At 36.0% G+C, this 14,711-nt stretch overlaps 1 protein-coding gene across 4 annotated transcripts in view; it reads left to right on the top strand.

The window, feature by feature from the left end:
• Window positions 1-14,711, top strand: part of SMARCA1 (SNF2 related chromatin remodeling ATPase 1) — a 69,141-nt gene that overhangs the window by 29,976 nt on the left and 24,454 nt on the right. For all 4 annotated transcript variants that reach the window (XM_030844869.2, XM_060292490.1, XM_060292489.1 and 1 more), the window contains exons 15-18: window positions 252-400; window positions 2,601-2,720; window positions 10,003-10,113; window positions 10,375-10,488. In XM_030844869.2, coding sequence (XP_030700729.1) covers window positions 252-400; window positions 2,601-2,720; window positions 10,003-10,113; window positions 10,375-10,488 — 494 coding nt within the window. The remainder of the gene's footprint in view (window positions 1-251; window positions 401-2,600; window positions 2,721-10,002; window positions 10,114-10,374; window positions 10,489-14,711) is intronic.

Raw genomic sequence — 14,711 nt, 5'->3', positions numbered from 1 at the left:
ATCTGAGAAATGAAGTTTGAACATGAAAAAATGTTTCTGTCCTATGTTTTAACTGAATTTTATAGAAGGAAATTCATATTGAAATAGAAGGTATGGTAGAAGAAAAACTTGCAGGGTTGTTCTTTTAAAAAATTACTTTAAAGCTCACTAAAGTTTTACTTATGTTTAAATGTAGTAGTTTCTGATTAGAACTAATATGCTATGCTTTCTCTGGAATATTGCATATATACAACTTTTATTTTTATTATCAGGAAGACTTATTGACCAACAGTCTAACAAGATGGCAAAAGAGGAAATGTTACAAATGATACGTCATGGAGCCACCCATGTTTTTGCTTCTAAAGAAAGTGAGCTGACAGATGAAGACATTACAACTCTTCTGGAAAGAGGGGAAAAGAAGGTTAGTTAAAATGGCATTTTGTTTTCATGATGGATTGCTTTAACATCAGTTTATTTCAGCATGATTATTGTAGTGTGTTGTTTCAAATGCATGTTTCAAATGACTCATGTTCTAAGAATTTGTAGATTTATATCCAGGGATAATTTAGGGTTTTTTTTTTAGTTTAATTTTTGGTGAGAAGAGTAGGAACCGGAGTTTAAAATTGAGTGACCTTATATCTCATGCTTATAATATTGGTATTTACTCTACTTAAAAGCCCCAAAAATGTTGTGTTTAATCACTTGTATCAGGACTGCATTTTTGTGACTTTTTTGCATGGGATTAGAAATTATCTACTGATACATTGTGTTAACTGAAACTTTTGTGAACATTTTGTAAAATATTAAAGCATTATTTGTTAAAGTATAATAAGCTGTTTCAGAATATTGCAATTTTGTGTTGAATTTACCTTTTTTCACAAATTATTATGGATAATTTCAAACATAAGCAAAAGTAGACAGAATAGTGTAATGAACCCCCATGTACTTATCACCTGTTTCCAACAACCATTAACCAGTCCTGCCCCATTCACAGCCCCAGTTCATCTTCCTGCCCCATTCACAGCCCCAGTTCATCAACCAGTCCTGCCCCATTCACAGCCCCAGTTCAATCTCAGCCATATCATTTCAGCTGTAAATATTTCACTATGTATTTCTAAAATATAAGAACTCTTTAAAAACATAACCATGATGGCATTGTCCCACCTGAAAAACCCCAATAATTCTTTAACAGCAAAAATCCAGTTATAATTCAAATTTCCAATTATCTCAGAAGTAGCTAAGCTTTTTTAAAACTTTTTTAAAAATCAGAATGCATATAAGGTCTATACATTGTCATTGGTTGATATGTCATATGTATCCTTTTTAATCTGTAGGTTCTCCCCCCATTTATGTATTATTTCCCTTGTAATTTATTTGGTGAAGAAACTGGATTGTTTGCCTTTTGAGTTGCTCACAGTCTAGATTTTGCTGATTCCATCCCCACGGAGTATTTTACCATGTTCACTTATGTACTGTATTTCCTGTAAATTGGTCGAATTTACTTTTCAGACTATTTTTTGTTTCTGAGGCTATATCTCCATACATTTATATTATAGCCCCAGCACTTATTTATTTTATAACTGACCTCCCACCCCCCACCTCTGGCAACCAGCCAATCTGTTCTCTGGGTCTATGAGTTAGGTTTTCTTTTTTTTTAGATTCCACATATCAGTGAGATCATATGGTACTTTTCTTTCTCTGTCTGACTTATTTCATTTAGCATAATAGCCTCAAGGTCCATCCACATTGTCTCAAATGGCAGGATTTCCTTCTCTTTAATGGCTGAGTAATGTTCCATTGTATACATTTACACCACATTTTCTTTATCCATTCATCCATCGATGGACGCTTAGGTTGTTTCCATGTCTTGGCTATTGTAAATAGTGCTGTAACGAACATGGGGGTGCAGGTAGGTATCTTTTCAAGTTAGTGTCTTCATTTCCTTCAAATAAATTCCCAGGAGTGGAATTTGGAATTGCTGGATCATATGGTAACTCTATTTTTAATTTTTTGAGGAACCTCCATACTGTTTTCTACATTTCCTTAACCAATTTACATTCCCTCCAACAGTGTAGGAGGGTTCCCTTTTCTCCACATCCTCTCCAGCATTTATTATTTGTAGACTTTTTGATGATGGCCATTCTAACAAGTGTGAGGTGATATCTCATTGTAGCTTTGATTTGCATTTCCCTGACGATTAGTGATATTTAGTACCTTTTCACGTATCTGAAGCCATATGTTGGAATTTGAACAATCTTGTGTTCCTGTGTTTTATGTTAGCGTGCAAATGTGTTGTTTAATCCAAGTTTGCCTTTGTTTTAGCATTAGCCATGTGTCCCATTAAAATTATGCAGCAGAAATTATAATATGGCTACATTTTCAATGACAAAAGATTTTAAAGAAAGCCTAAGTGAGAACACTTAAGAGCCATTTAAGTATTTAAAATACTTGGGGCAAATTAAATTTATATTCAAGTTTGATGTTAACATTGCATTATTACCTTGTAAATTAACAGACTGCATATTTCATATCAAAACCTGACTTTTAAAAAGATAGAAAATCCACAGATTTTTATAAGTAATTCAGTGATAATTTTCTAATTTCAATGCCTTCAACTTTAGACTGCAGAGATGAATGAACGCTTGCAGAAAATGGGAGAGTCTTCTCTGAGAAATTTTAGAATGGACACTGAACAAAGTTTGTACAAGTTTGAAGGAGAAGATTATAGAGAAAAACAGAAGGTAACTTTTTACCCTCAACCATTAGATTCTCAAATTAGCATTTCTTCCCGTAACAATTATATATTTAACAAAACACTGGCACTTACCTATCACAATACTGTGCTACAGCGTGAAAGTGATGTATGTCAAAATGATCTTATCTAAGGGCTGGTTTATTATTATTATTATTACCACCACCATCAACATCATTTTTGCTGTTGCTGCTACTACCACTACCACCACTTTTGTTTTTGAGAAGCAGTATAGGATGTGGTTGAGTTCCTGGATTCTAAAGCTGAAATCACAACTCGATCACTAATTGACTTAAATTTTTTTTTATTGAAGTATAGTTGATTTACAATGTTGTGTTACTTTTAGGTATACAGCAAAGCGATTCAGTTATACATACATATGTATTATTTTCAGATTCTTTTCCCTTATAGGTTATTACAAAATATTGAGTATAGTTCCCTGTGCTGTACAGTAAGTCTTTGTTGGTTATCTATTTTATATGTAGTAGTGTGTATATGTTAATCCCAAACTCCTAATTTATCCTTCCCCTCCTTTCCCCTTTGGTAACCATAATTAAGTGACTTTGGATAATCAGTTTTTTCACCTATCAAATGGAGATTGGAGTAATTACATTATAGAGTAATTAGAACAAAATATGTAGCACTTAGTATTAATTATATTAGTAATAATATTATTGTTAACATATAGTTACTTAAATGCCAGAAGGACTTTGTTACAGGTGGTCTCATTTATAAAAGAATGCCTTGTAATATACTTCATGGACAACAAAGGTCTCTTGAAGAAATGGGAATTTTATTTATTTTGTCTGTTTAAACTGAAATTATGGCTGTAATTTTAAAAACTTTTAATTTTCAAATGACTTCAGACTTTATTGCAAAAACTAGTAAAGAGTTCACATATATCCTTCACTCAGCTTCCCCTAATGTTAACAATTTACTTAATCATATTACAGTGATCAAGTCCAGGAAATTAACATGTTTTCCCCCTAATGTCCTCTCCCTGTTCCAGGGTTTATAATCCAGGATCCCACATTGCAGTTTTTAAAAACAGAGTTTTATTTTTAAGAGCAGTTTTAGGTTCACAGCAAAATCAAGTGGAAAATACAAAGACTTCCCATATTCCATCTGCCTCCCTCCAACAGCTTCCTCCACTGTCAACATCCCACACCAGTGGAACCTACACTGACATCATTATCATTCAAAATCCATCGTTTACATTAGGATTCACTTTTGGTGTTGTACAGTCTGTGGGTTTGGATAAATGTATAAATGACTGGTATCCACCATTATGATATCCAGAATAGTTTCACTGCCCTAAAAACCCTCTGTGTGCTGCCTGTTAATCCCACCCTCCCGTCAACCCCTAGCAACAACTGATCTTTGCACTTTCTCCATAGTCTTGCCCTTTCCAGAATATTATATAGTTGGAATCATACAGTATGTAGCCTTTTCCAATTGGCTTCTTTCACTTAGTAATATGCATTTAAAGTTCCTTCATGTCTTTTCATGGCTTGATAGCTCATTTCTTTGTAGTGTTGAGTTATATTCCATTTTCTGGAGGTACTACAGCTTATTTATGCATTTATCTACTGAAGGACATCTTGGTTGCTTCCAAGTTTTGATAATTATGAATAAAGCTGCCATAAACATTTATGTGCAGGTTTTTGTGTGGACATAGATTTTCAACTCCTTTGGGTAAATCCCAAGGAGCACGATTGTTGGATTGTATGGTAAGAGTATGTTTAATTTTGTAAGAAACTGCCAGCCTGTGTTCCAAAGTGGCCATACTATTTTACATTCCCGTGGGCAGTGAATGAGAGTTCCTGTTTGCGCCACATTCTCACCAGCATTTGGTGTTGACAGTGTTCTGGATTTTTGCCATTTTAGTAGGTGTGTAGTAGTATGTCTTTGTTTTAGTTTGCATTTCACTCATGACATATGATGGGGAGCATCTTTTCATTTGCTTATTTGCCATCTGTATATTTCATCGGGGAAGTGTCTCCTCAGATCTTTCGCCCATTTAAAAATCAGAATGGTTGTTTTCTTATTGTTGAGTTTTAAGAGTTCTTTGTATATTTTGGATAATAGTCTCTTATCAGATATGTCTTTTGCAAACAATTTCTCCCAGTCTGTGGCTTGTCTTCTCATTCTCTTGACCCACATTGCATTTTGTTGCTGTGTCTCCTTGGTCTCTTCTAATCTGTGATAGTTCTCAGTCTTTCTTTGTTTTTCATGACTCTTGAAGAGTATTGTTCAGTTGTCTTGTAGTTTGAATCTCACTTTGGGGTTGTTCGACATTTTTTTCATGATTTGATTGACATTATGCATTTTTAGCAAGAATGTGTTGGAAGGGATGTTACGTCTTTCTCAGTACATCATACCAGGGAACATATGACATCACTATGTCATGTTACTGGGGACAGTAACCTTAGTCACGTTGTTGAGGTGATGTCTGCTGGCTTTTTCCACTGTAGAGTTCCCATTTTTCCCTTTGTAATTGATAAGTATCTTGGTGGGGGGAGATACGCCTCAAATTTTTGCCCACTGGTTTTAGCATCTCTTGGTGGAGTTTGCCTGCAATAGTTATTGCGGTGTTTACTTAACGGTAATTTTGTATTTCCTTCATTCCATCTACATTTATTAATTGGGATTTTTCTGTAAGGAAGAGCTGTCCCTTCTCCCCATTTATTTATGTACTCTTTTATTTATATCACCATGGACTCAAGGAGAGTTATTTTTTGAGTTATAATACAATTCTATCATTTTTATTTTGTTACTCAAATTGTTCTATAAAGCTGTTAAATTTTTTAACTGACAGAATGAATTTTTTAAAATAAAAAAGCTTATTCTTAGGTATTGATTTTACTGAAAAATCAGAGGTGAGCCATTTTAATTTGCATTGCAACTAGTATGTTGATAATGCTTTGTTGCTGTCATTATTTCTGGTTAGTTTTTAGTATCTTGACCAAAATCTATGTGGTTATTCTATCTATAACCTTAATTCAGACTACTTATGGCTTACTCTGAGGAGATGGAGGTGACAGCCTGCATACACAGAGAGCAAACTGCCTTCCTAATATGCTTTTTAGATCTCATTATGTGATATGAATTTTATTAATTTTACAATTATTCCCTTGGGCTTATTGTTATTATAAGTGTTTTATAAAGTAACAGTGAAAAGTCTAAATATCAGTGGTGCTTCCTACCTACTTTCTTAGAGGAAAATTAGGCTTAGTAAAATATTTGTCCATTTCTAATATAATAAGTTTTCCTGTGTTTCTAATTCTAGCAAAATAATGATGTACAGATATAAAGAAATTTTGATGATAACAATTATGATGACTTTTATAATTGACTGACTAAATCAGATTTTTTTCTGAATATTCTGAGTTGAAATTATATTTTTATTATGTCTTTCCATATTTTCTAGATAGGTTCATAAAATAAGTTCATACTGTCCTTTGAAGAGAATTGAAAACCTGCAAGAATGTTGTTCATACATATGGAAATTGCACAGTGAGGTAGATTTTTATATAAGATTTATCGAACCAGTTGCATTAGTTTATAACCATACCTGGTGAATTAAGTCATAATGACTGAAATTGATTCTGAATAAATTAACCTGAATAAGTTTGTATTAATGTAGTCTTATCTAAAACAAACTAATTTAGCATGATTTATTCTGTTTTTGAAAATCCAGGAATTGGCCTTTAATACTTATTTCACATTTGAATATCTAAACCTTCAAACAAGTATAGGTTAAATGGCCAAATACATTACTTTTAGAAAGTTAAGTTATTATTGATTTTTCATCCCAATCGAGACAAATAAATATTGGTTATTAAAAAATATCTTTTCGGGCTTCCCTGGTGGCGCAGTGGTTGAGAGTCCGCCTGCCGATGCAGGGGACATGGGTTCGTGCCCTGGTCTGGGAAGATCCCGCATGCCGCGGAGCGGCTAGGCCCGTGAGCCATGGCTGCTGAGCTTGTGCGTCCGGAGCCTGTGCTCTGCAATGGGAGAGGCCGCAACAGTGAGAGGCTCGCGTACCGCAAAAAAAAAAAAAAAAATCTTTTCTATTACTGTCATCTCACATTAACCCATCTGAGGGGAAAAACAAAACAAAACTCATCATGTTACATAACTCACATTATCCATCTCGTGAACTTTTAGAGGTAAAAGAGACATTTAGTCTAACCTTGTTTGTGATTAAGAAATCCCATCGATAACATCTAGGACAGTTATCTAGCCTCTGTTTTTTTTTCTTCCCCCCATCCAACCTCTGGTTGAACTCGGTATTGTTGGGATTCTTATTCAGGATATTTCATTTCACTGTGTTATATTCTCTGGTTCTCAGAATACTTCTATTTTTTAAAAAATATTTATTTATTTGGTTGCACCGGGTCTTAGTTGTGGCACACAGGCTCCTTAGATGAGGCAGGCGGGCACCTTAGTTGTGGCACGTGGGCTCCTTAGTTGAGGCAGGTGGGCTTCTTAGTTGTAGCATGCAAAAAACTCTTAGTTGTGGCATGCAAACTCTTAGTTGCAGCATGCATGTGGGATATAGTTCCCTGACCAGGGATTGAACCTGGGCCCCCTGCATTGGGAGCACAGAGTCTTATCCACTGTGCCACCAGGGAAGTACCTCAAAATACTTCTTATTTGGCTTATAAGCTCCTTGGTGGAAGAGATTGTTTTATTCACTTTTGTATCCTTGACACTTGCAAATAGGTACTTAAGACATATTTGTTAAATTATATTGAGTAGCAATCTACTTTCTTGTGACTTTCCATGTTGGTTTTAATCTTATAGATCAACAAAGAACATTTTTTTCTATCTGATAGACTTTTCCATATGTGGATGCCACCATTTTGTCTTTAGTCTTTAGTTCTCTAGACACAGAGTTTATGATTTCTAACCATTCTAGTCATCTTAGTTTATCTTCCACTCTTAAAATGTGATAACAAGGTTAGAACTCAGCCTGTAGATGAGGTCAAATAGAGTGGGACCATTAATTGTATTGGATTGGCCAAAAAGTGCCTTCGGTTTTTAAGTAAAAATAAAAGACACATTTTTCATTTTCACCAAGAACTTCATTGAACAACGTATTCACCCTGTTGTTTCACTACCTTCTGGCATTTTTCAGGCAACTTCATAATTCCATCTTCCCAAAACTTTTTATCTTTTTGAGCAGAGAACTGTTCGAGGTTCCTTCTACAGTCTTCCAGGGAATTGAAATTTTTTTCCATTAAGAGAATTTTGTAAAGACCAAAATAATTGGAAATCTGAAGGTGCAATGTCTGCTGAATACGGCAGATGAATCAGAACTTCCCAGCCAAGCTGTAACAGTTTTTGTCTGGTCCTCAAAGAAACATGCGGTCTCGTGTTACCCTGATGGAAGATTATGCATTTTCTGTTGACTAATCATCGAGTGCTGCTTTCAGTTGGTCTAATTGGGAGCAGTACTTGTTGGAATTAATCATTTGGATTTCCAGAAGGAGCTCATAACAGAGGACTCCCTTCCAATCCCACCATATACACAACATCACCTTCTTTGGATGAAGACTGACCTTTGGTGTGGTTGGTGGTGGTTCATTTCACTTGCCCCACGATCTCTTCCATTCCACATTACTGTACAGTACCCACTTTTCATCACCCGTCACAATTTGTTTTAAAATGGAACATTTTCATTATGTTTAAGTAGAGCGGAAATATGGTCAAGAAGGTTTTTTTCGCTTAACTTATGTGGAACTCAAACATCAAAGCGATTCACATAACCAACCTAGTGCAAATATTTTCAGTGCTTGATTTGGATATTTTGAGTATGTTGGCTACCTCCCGCATGGTATACTGTTGATTGTTCTCAATAACTCGATTTGATCGCTATCAACTCCAACTGGTCTACCTGACTGTGGAGCATCGTCCAGTGAGAAATCTCCAGCATGAAACTTCGCAAACCACTTTTGACACGTTCGATCAGTCACAGCACCTTCTCCATACACTGCACAAATCTTTTTTTTTTTTTGCGTTTCTACCTTTCTTGAAAAATAACGTATAATATGCTGGAAATGTTGCTTTTTTTCTTCCATCTTCAATGTTAAAATGGCTACACAAAAATTCACCAATTTTGATAAGTCTTTTTTTTTAAATGCATGCTGATATGACAGCTGTCACATACAATCTAACAGAATTATTTCCAATGAAGTTAAAGACAAGTAAGTGCTACTAGAGCCATCTTACAGAAAAAACCAAACAAAACTTTTAGCCAGCCCAATAGATTAATGGCCTCTTTTGTGTAAAAGTAGTAGGCTAGGCACTGTGAAATCAAGAAAAATATCTGAACTAGAAAAGCATACCTACAGACTCAGAACTTTATATTGTCACTTTTGTATATTGACTTTTAAATTGCATTTTCCAGCTGATATTGGGGTAAAGTTTTGTAAGGCTACCAAATCATTGTTCACACCACTTTGGATATCTAATAATAACTTACATTTAACTCTTGGCAGTTTACCTAATGCTTTCACATATATGGTCACATTTAATCCTCAGAGTAGGTATTATTATTATTCCCATTTTACAGATGGAGAAAATAATTTCTTCAGAGTTATACAGTTGGTAAAGTGGCAGAACCTGGTTTCAAATTCAGGTCTTTCTGATTCCACTGGCTTTTCCCACAGCTACCTTACCAAGAGGTCTTATTTTAAAATTTCTCTTGATTTGAAGGGATATGTGGCTGTCATGTTGATATTTATTATTTATGCCTTTCAGCTATTTTCTAATTCATACACTTAACACAGTTACCAGAATCAATATTAGTCTTCCTCCTATATTAGACGCTATTTATTTATTTTGACATAAAATATTAACCAGATTATGCAAATTCTTCTCAATCACTAAGCAAGAGCTAAGTTTCAAACTTCCTTTAAAAAAAAAAGAAAACCATCCTTGCACTTGCACCTAAACTTGGTATACAGTATGAGGTTTTGGAAGTTGGGATGTATAACTGACTTATAAAGCAAGTTTTTTTTTTAATTGAAGTATAGTTGATTTACAATATTGTGTTAGTTTCAAGTGTACAGCAAAGTGATTTAGTTACTTCTTTTTCAGATTCTTTTGGGGTGCATGTATCTTTTCCAATTAGAGTTTTACAAAGCAAGTTTTGATTCTTCCTAATGGCTTTGGTTTTCTCGCACTTCTACAACCTTGATGTGCTTGATATTTATAAAAAAATTTGGAATTATTAAACTCCTCATTCTTGTTTTCGTGTATAGCTTGGAATGGTGGAATGGATTGAACCTCCCAAACGAGAACGCAAAGCCAACTATGCGGTGGATGCCTACTTCAGAGAGGCTTTACGTGTTAGTGAGCCAAAGATTCCAAAGGTAAAGCAGTATGAGGCCAGGTTTTATGTCCTACAGTAGAATTGTCTCGTAACGTGGTCTCTGATTCAGATTTACTTATATTAGTGCTAAATCTTAGTCCCTAAAATATAACAATACAGAAAAGTACTTGATATGCTCCAGCCATATAAATGGATTCCATTGTATTTATTTTTCTATATATAAAAGAAATAATAAAAGATAAGTGTGTTCACTTCATGTACTGAAAACAAATATATATGTAATGCATTTTCTCCCCCGCAGGCTCCACGACCTCCAAAACAGCCAAATATTCAGGATTTTCAGTTTTTCCCACCACGCTTATTTGAGCTCCTCGAAAAGGAAATTCTTTATTATAGGAAGACCATAGGCTATAAGGTAATTTTTCAGTTTTTTGGATTAGCATAATACAATCTTTTAAGCTAATATAATGTATCAAGCTAGACTAGAAAGTGTTCCATTTTAATGTGAGAGAACTTAAGAGTAAGTCAAAATAGTGGTGTTTTTAAAACCAAAGAGGGGGTTTAACTAGAAGCAAAGCATCAAGCTACCCAATCACCAGTAAGATCATCACTAAATGAGATTAGTGGAGAATTATCCAATATTTCAAAATAGTAATACCATTTTAATAATTCTCATATTCAGGTGCTCGAAGAATATGTAGAATAAACAATAGGTATGTGTTTAAATAGAAGTGAATGTATAATAGATGATAGGAAATGTTTGATTATTTTCCTCAAAATGACCAAGAAATAGTATTTTTGTGTTTATTGCTCGTAGATTGATAGAAGCCCTGTTGGTGGTTAGTAGATTGTGATCACTTAGGTGTTAAAATAATGATAAACACGATAATGAATTATGGAACTTAAAAATGATCTTTTGGAATTCAAATTTCTTACTTATATAGGTAGATAAGAACCCGTTTGTAGTGAGTGAAATATAATGTCTGTCATACTTACAGCTATCACATTGGGAGATTAAGCATACCAGGTTATTTCTGTATGTTGAAATTGGCTTCCTAGTGAGTGGAAAGGGATGACCAAATAATAGTCAATAGTATGAACAAAATTATAAAAGTATTAACACTGTTATAATTTTATGAAGATTTATGTTTTATGAATTGGAAGCTGTGTTTTAAAATTTATTTTGTGAACTTTTATCACAAGTGGAACTGTGACCAGTTATTTTGATTAGTAACTGTAATATGCCTAGAAAAGCTCCATATAGATATAAGATATTTAGTTAGTTAATATTTTCGAACTGAGGGAAGAGATATGGGGACATATGTATATGTATAACAAACTCACTTTGTTACAAAGCAGAAACTGACACACTATTGTAAAGCAGTTATACTCTAATAAAGATGTTAAAAAAATATTTTGGAACTGAATGAATCTCTAGAGTGTTTCTACTATTTGTCCAAAGTGGGAGCACTGTCATTTGAAATAGAGCAAAAAAGTTTTGCTTGCTATTTATGTACCAAAGTTTAGATATATATAAATAGGGACAAGAAACTTAAGGTGAATATAAGTGGAAATATATATAAATAGGAACAAGAAAGGGTGAATATAAGTATAAAAATATATAAAGTGGTTAGTTATAATCTGGTTAGGGAAATATGATTAAATTTGAATGTATTTAACCAACAGGACTGGATAAAATCCTTCTTAGGAAGTTGTAGAAGAGTACAGGAATCATGGTTGAACATCGGATCAGGCATAAAACCAGTTTCAAAGAAAGTGAAAACAGCGATATGGTAGAAGAAACAGGCAAGTTATAGGTTTAAAATGTAAAATAAAAATAGTAAAATTAATAAAGTAGTGAATAAGATTTCACGAGGTAAACAAATATATACATGATCCCACTAAGAATTATTAAACATTTTAGGTTTAGATCATTATTTTCTGTTAACTTTTATTGACTATTATTAGTGAGACTTAAAGGAGAATTAGATTGAAATGTTAGACCCCAGTAATCAACCAAATATCTGTGTAGAGAATCTTATAATTGAATAAATGTTTTACCACATACTTCATTTGATTTCTTAGAAACCCTGCGAGATAGGTGTTATTATCACCTCTATATAATAGGTGAGGAAACAAGTTCAGTGAGGTTAAATGACTTGTTCAAGGTCAGGTAGCTAACAGAGTTGCCAAGGGTGCTGGTCTCAAACACAGGTTCTGAGCATTCAAATGCTATGCTCTTTCCACTCAGACATTCTGGGCTATTTCTGCATCTGACATAACTCTGCTTCTTTCTGCAGCCCTAAATAAGGACTGTGTTTACAGTGGTTTGACATGTTGTTCGGGAGGTGAGCCAAGTGGTAGTCAAGTAGCAGCAATAAAAAAATCACCTCTGCTAATATAACTGTTTATGCTCCTTCTTTGGAGATACTGAAATTCTGTTCCCTGTGATAATACAGTGCCCACCACATTCTCGCCACAGCTCTGGTTTTAATGTAGATAGTGCCTTTCATTACAGGCGGTTTGTGGTTAAGGGTCAGGGTCTTACATGACAGTTGGGTGGTGGCCAGCTGGAAGGAGATGGAGGAGAGAGGAAACCTTAGAAGAGGGAGGAATGAAGGGACAGCTGCGAAGGGTGATAGGAAGGAGGAAGGTGCAAGAAGAGAGGAAAGGGATGAGTGAGCAGAGGGGAGATGGCACGGCATCCATGCTGTGGCACCTTACTGTTTTCTGTTCCTCACCTCCCGGAGAGAAGTGACTGGAGAGGGGGTGTGAGTGAAAGGAGGACTGTTTTTCATTTAATACGTATTTATCGAGTGCTCCCCTATGCCAGGTCCTATGTCAAGGTCTGAGGATAAACTGACGAATAAGACAGTGGGGGTTCCTCAGTGCACAGTTCTAATGGAGGAGACAGACATTAAGCTGAAAGCACAGCGTAGTGACGTTACTTGTTTTCAGTACTTACAAAGGGTGCTACGAGGGATCATAACGTGGGTATCTAGTGTGGAGTGGGAGATCAGGGAGGTGGTCCCTAAGGACCACCATTTAAGTTGAGATCAGAGAGATGCACAGGAATTAGCCAAGTGAAGTGTGGGACAGAAGCGTTCAGGTGGGGGAGCCACAGGTACAAAGGTGTTGTGGTAGGAAGGAGGATTGCCCCTTCAGAAACTGAAAGAAGGCCAGTGTTGCTAGGGAGTGGTGAGAAGGAGAATGACTTGAGATGAAACTGGTGAGTTGGTTGAGTTGGATCAAGTGGAGCATTGAACATTAATTATAGGTCATATTAATTAGGTTGAACTTCAGAGCAAAGAAAGCCTTTGAGATGTTTTTAAGGCAAAGGGGTAGGTGGGTGATGGAATAATAACAGCAGATAGTTATTTAGTCCTTACTTGTGTTGCTTACTCTTCTTAGTTGTTGAGAAATGATTAGCTCAGTATTCTCAGAAGAGCCCCGGAACTACATACCCATTTTACAGGTGGGGAAACTGAGGCATACAGAGGTTGAGTAATTTGCCCTGAGTAATTTGCTCAAGGTCAAGCCACTTATAAGAGGTAGAATATGATCAGACTTACATTTTTAAAAATCACTCTGGCTGGGCTTCCCTGGTGGCGCAATGGTTGAGAGTCCGCCTGCCGATGCAGGGGACGCGGGTTCGTGCCCTGGTCCGGGAAGATCCCACATGCCGCGGAGCGGCTGGGCCCGTGAACCATGGCTGCTGAGCCTGCGCGTCCGGAGCCTGTGCTCCGCAATGGGAGAGGCCGCAACAGTGAGAGGCCTGCGTACCGCAAAAAAAAAAAAAAAAATCACTCTGGTTGCAACACAGAGAATGGTGAGTTTCTCCAGGGAAACCAGCCAGGAGGCTGCTGCAGTGTGAAGATGCAAAGATGGTGGTGGCTGGGAGTGTGGTGGTGGCAGTGGGGGTGGAAGAAGAATCGAACCCCTACCACTCCACTCCTAGCCCCAGGCTCTCCTCAGCCCCATCCTGGATTGCCTTTGTACTGTCTTAAGACTTGCCTTGATCCTCTGTATGCCTACTTAGCTGGGGATTTACAAGACAAAGAAGAATACATTCTGGATGTTGGTTCTTTCTGAACCTTGTCTCTTCCATTCTTTACCAGGGGCTACAGACCTGAGCTAAGGTGGGTGCTTTAATTGGGTGGGTCTTGTGTTTGAGTACAGTTGTCCCTTGGTATCTGCGGGACATTGGTTCCAGAAGCCCACAAAGATACCACGATCCGTGAATGCTCAAGTCTCATATAAGATGGCGTAGTATTTGCATGTAACCTATGCAAATTCGCCCATATATTTTACATCATCTCTATATTACTTATAATACCTAATACAATGTGATTGCTATGTAAATAGGTATAAATACAATGTGAATCCTATGTAAATAGTTGTCAGCATGCAGCAGATTTAAGTTTTGCTTTTTGGAACTTTCTGCAATTTTTTCCTCAAATGTTTTTGATCTGAGGTTGCTTGAATCCACAGATGCAGAGCCCGCGGATACGGAGGGCTGACTGTATAGACAGATGAGCATGGCATGTTAATCACTTGCAAAAGCTTCCTATAAAGGACGATATGATGTTGATAAGTGTTGGGCATATCTTCTCAAGGATTCCTAGCATTGATTTTTTC

The sequence above is a fragment of the Globicephala melas genome, chromosome X (genome assembly GCF_963455315.2).
Source record: "Globicephala melas chromosome X, mGloMel1.2, whole genome shotgun sequence".
NCBI classification, from domain to species: Eukaryota; Metazoa; Chordata; class Mammalia; order Artiodactyla; family Delphinidae; genus Globicephala; species Globicephala melas.
Note: the sequence above shows the minus strand (reverse complement) of the source record. Positions and strands in the feature narration are given on the sequence as shown.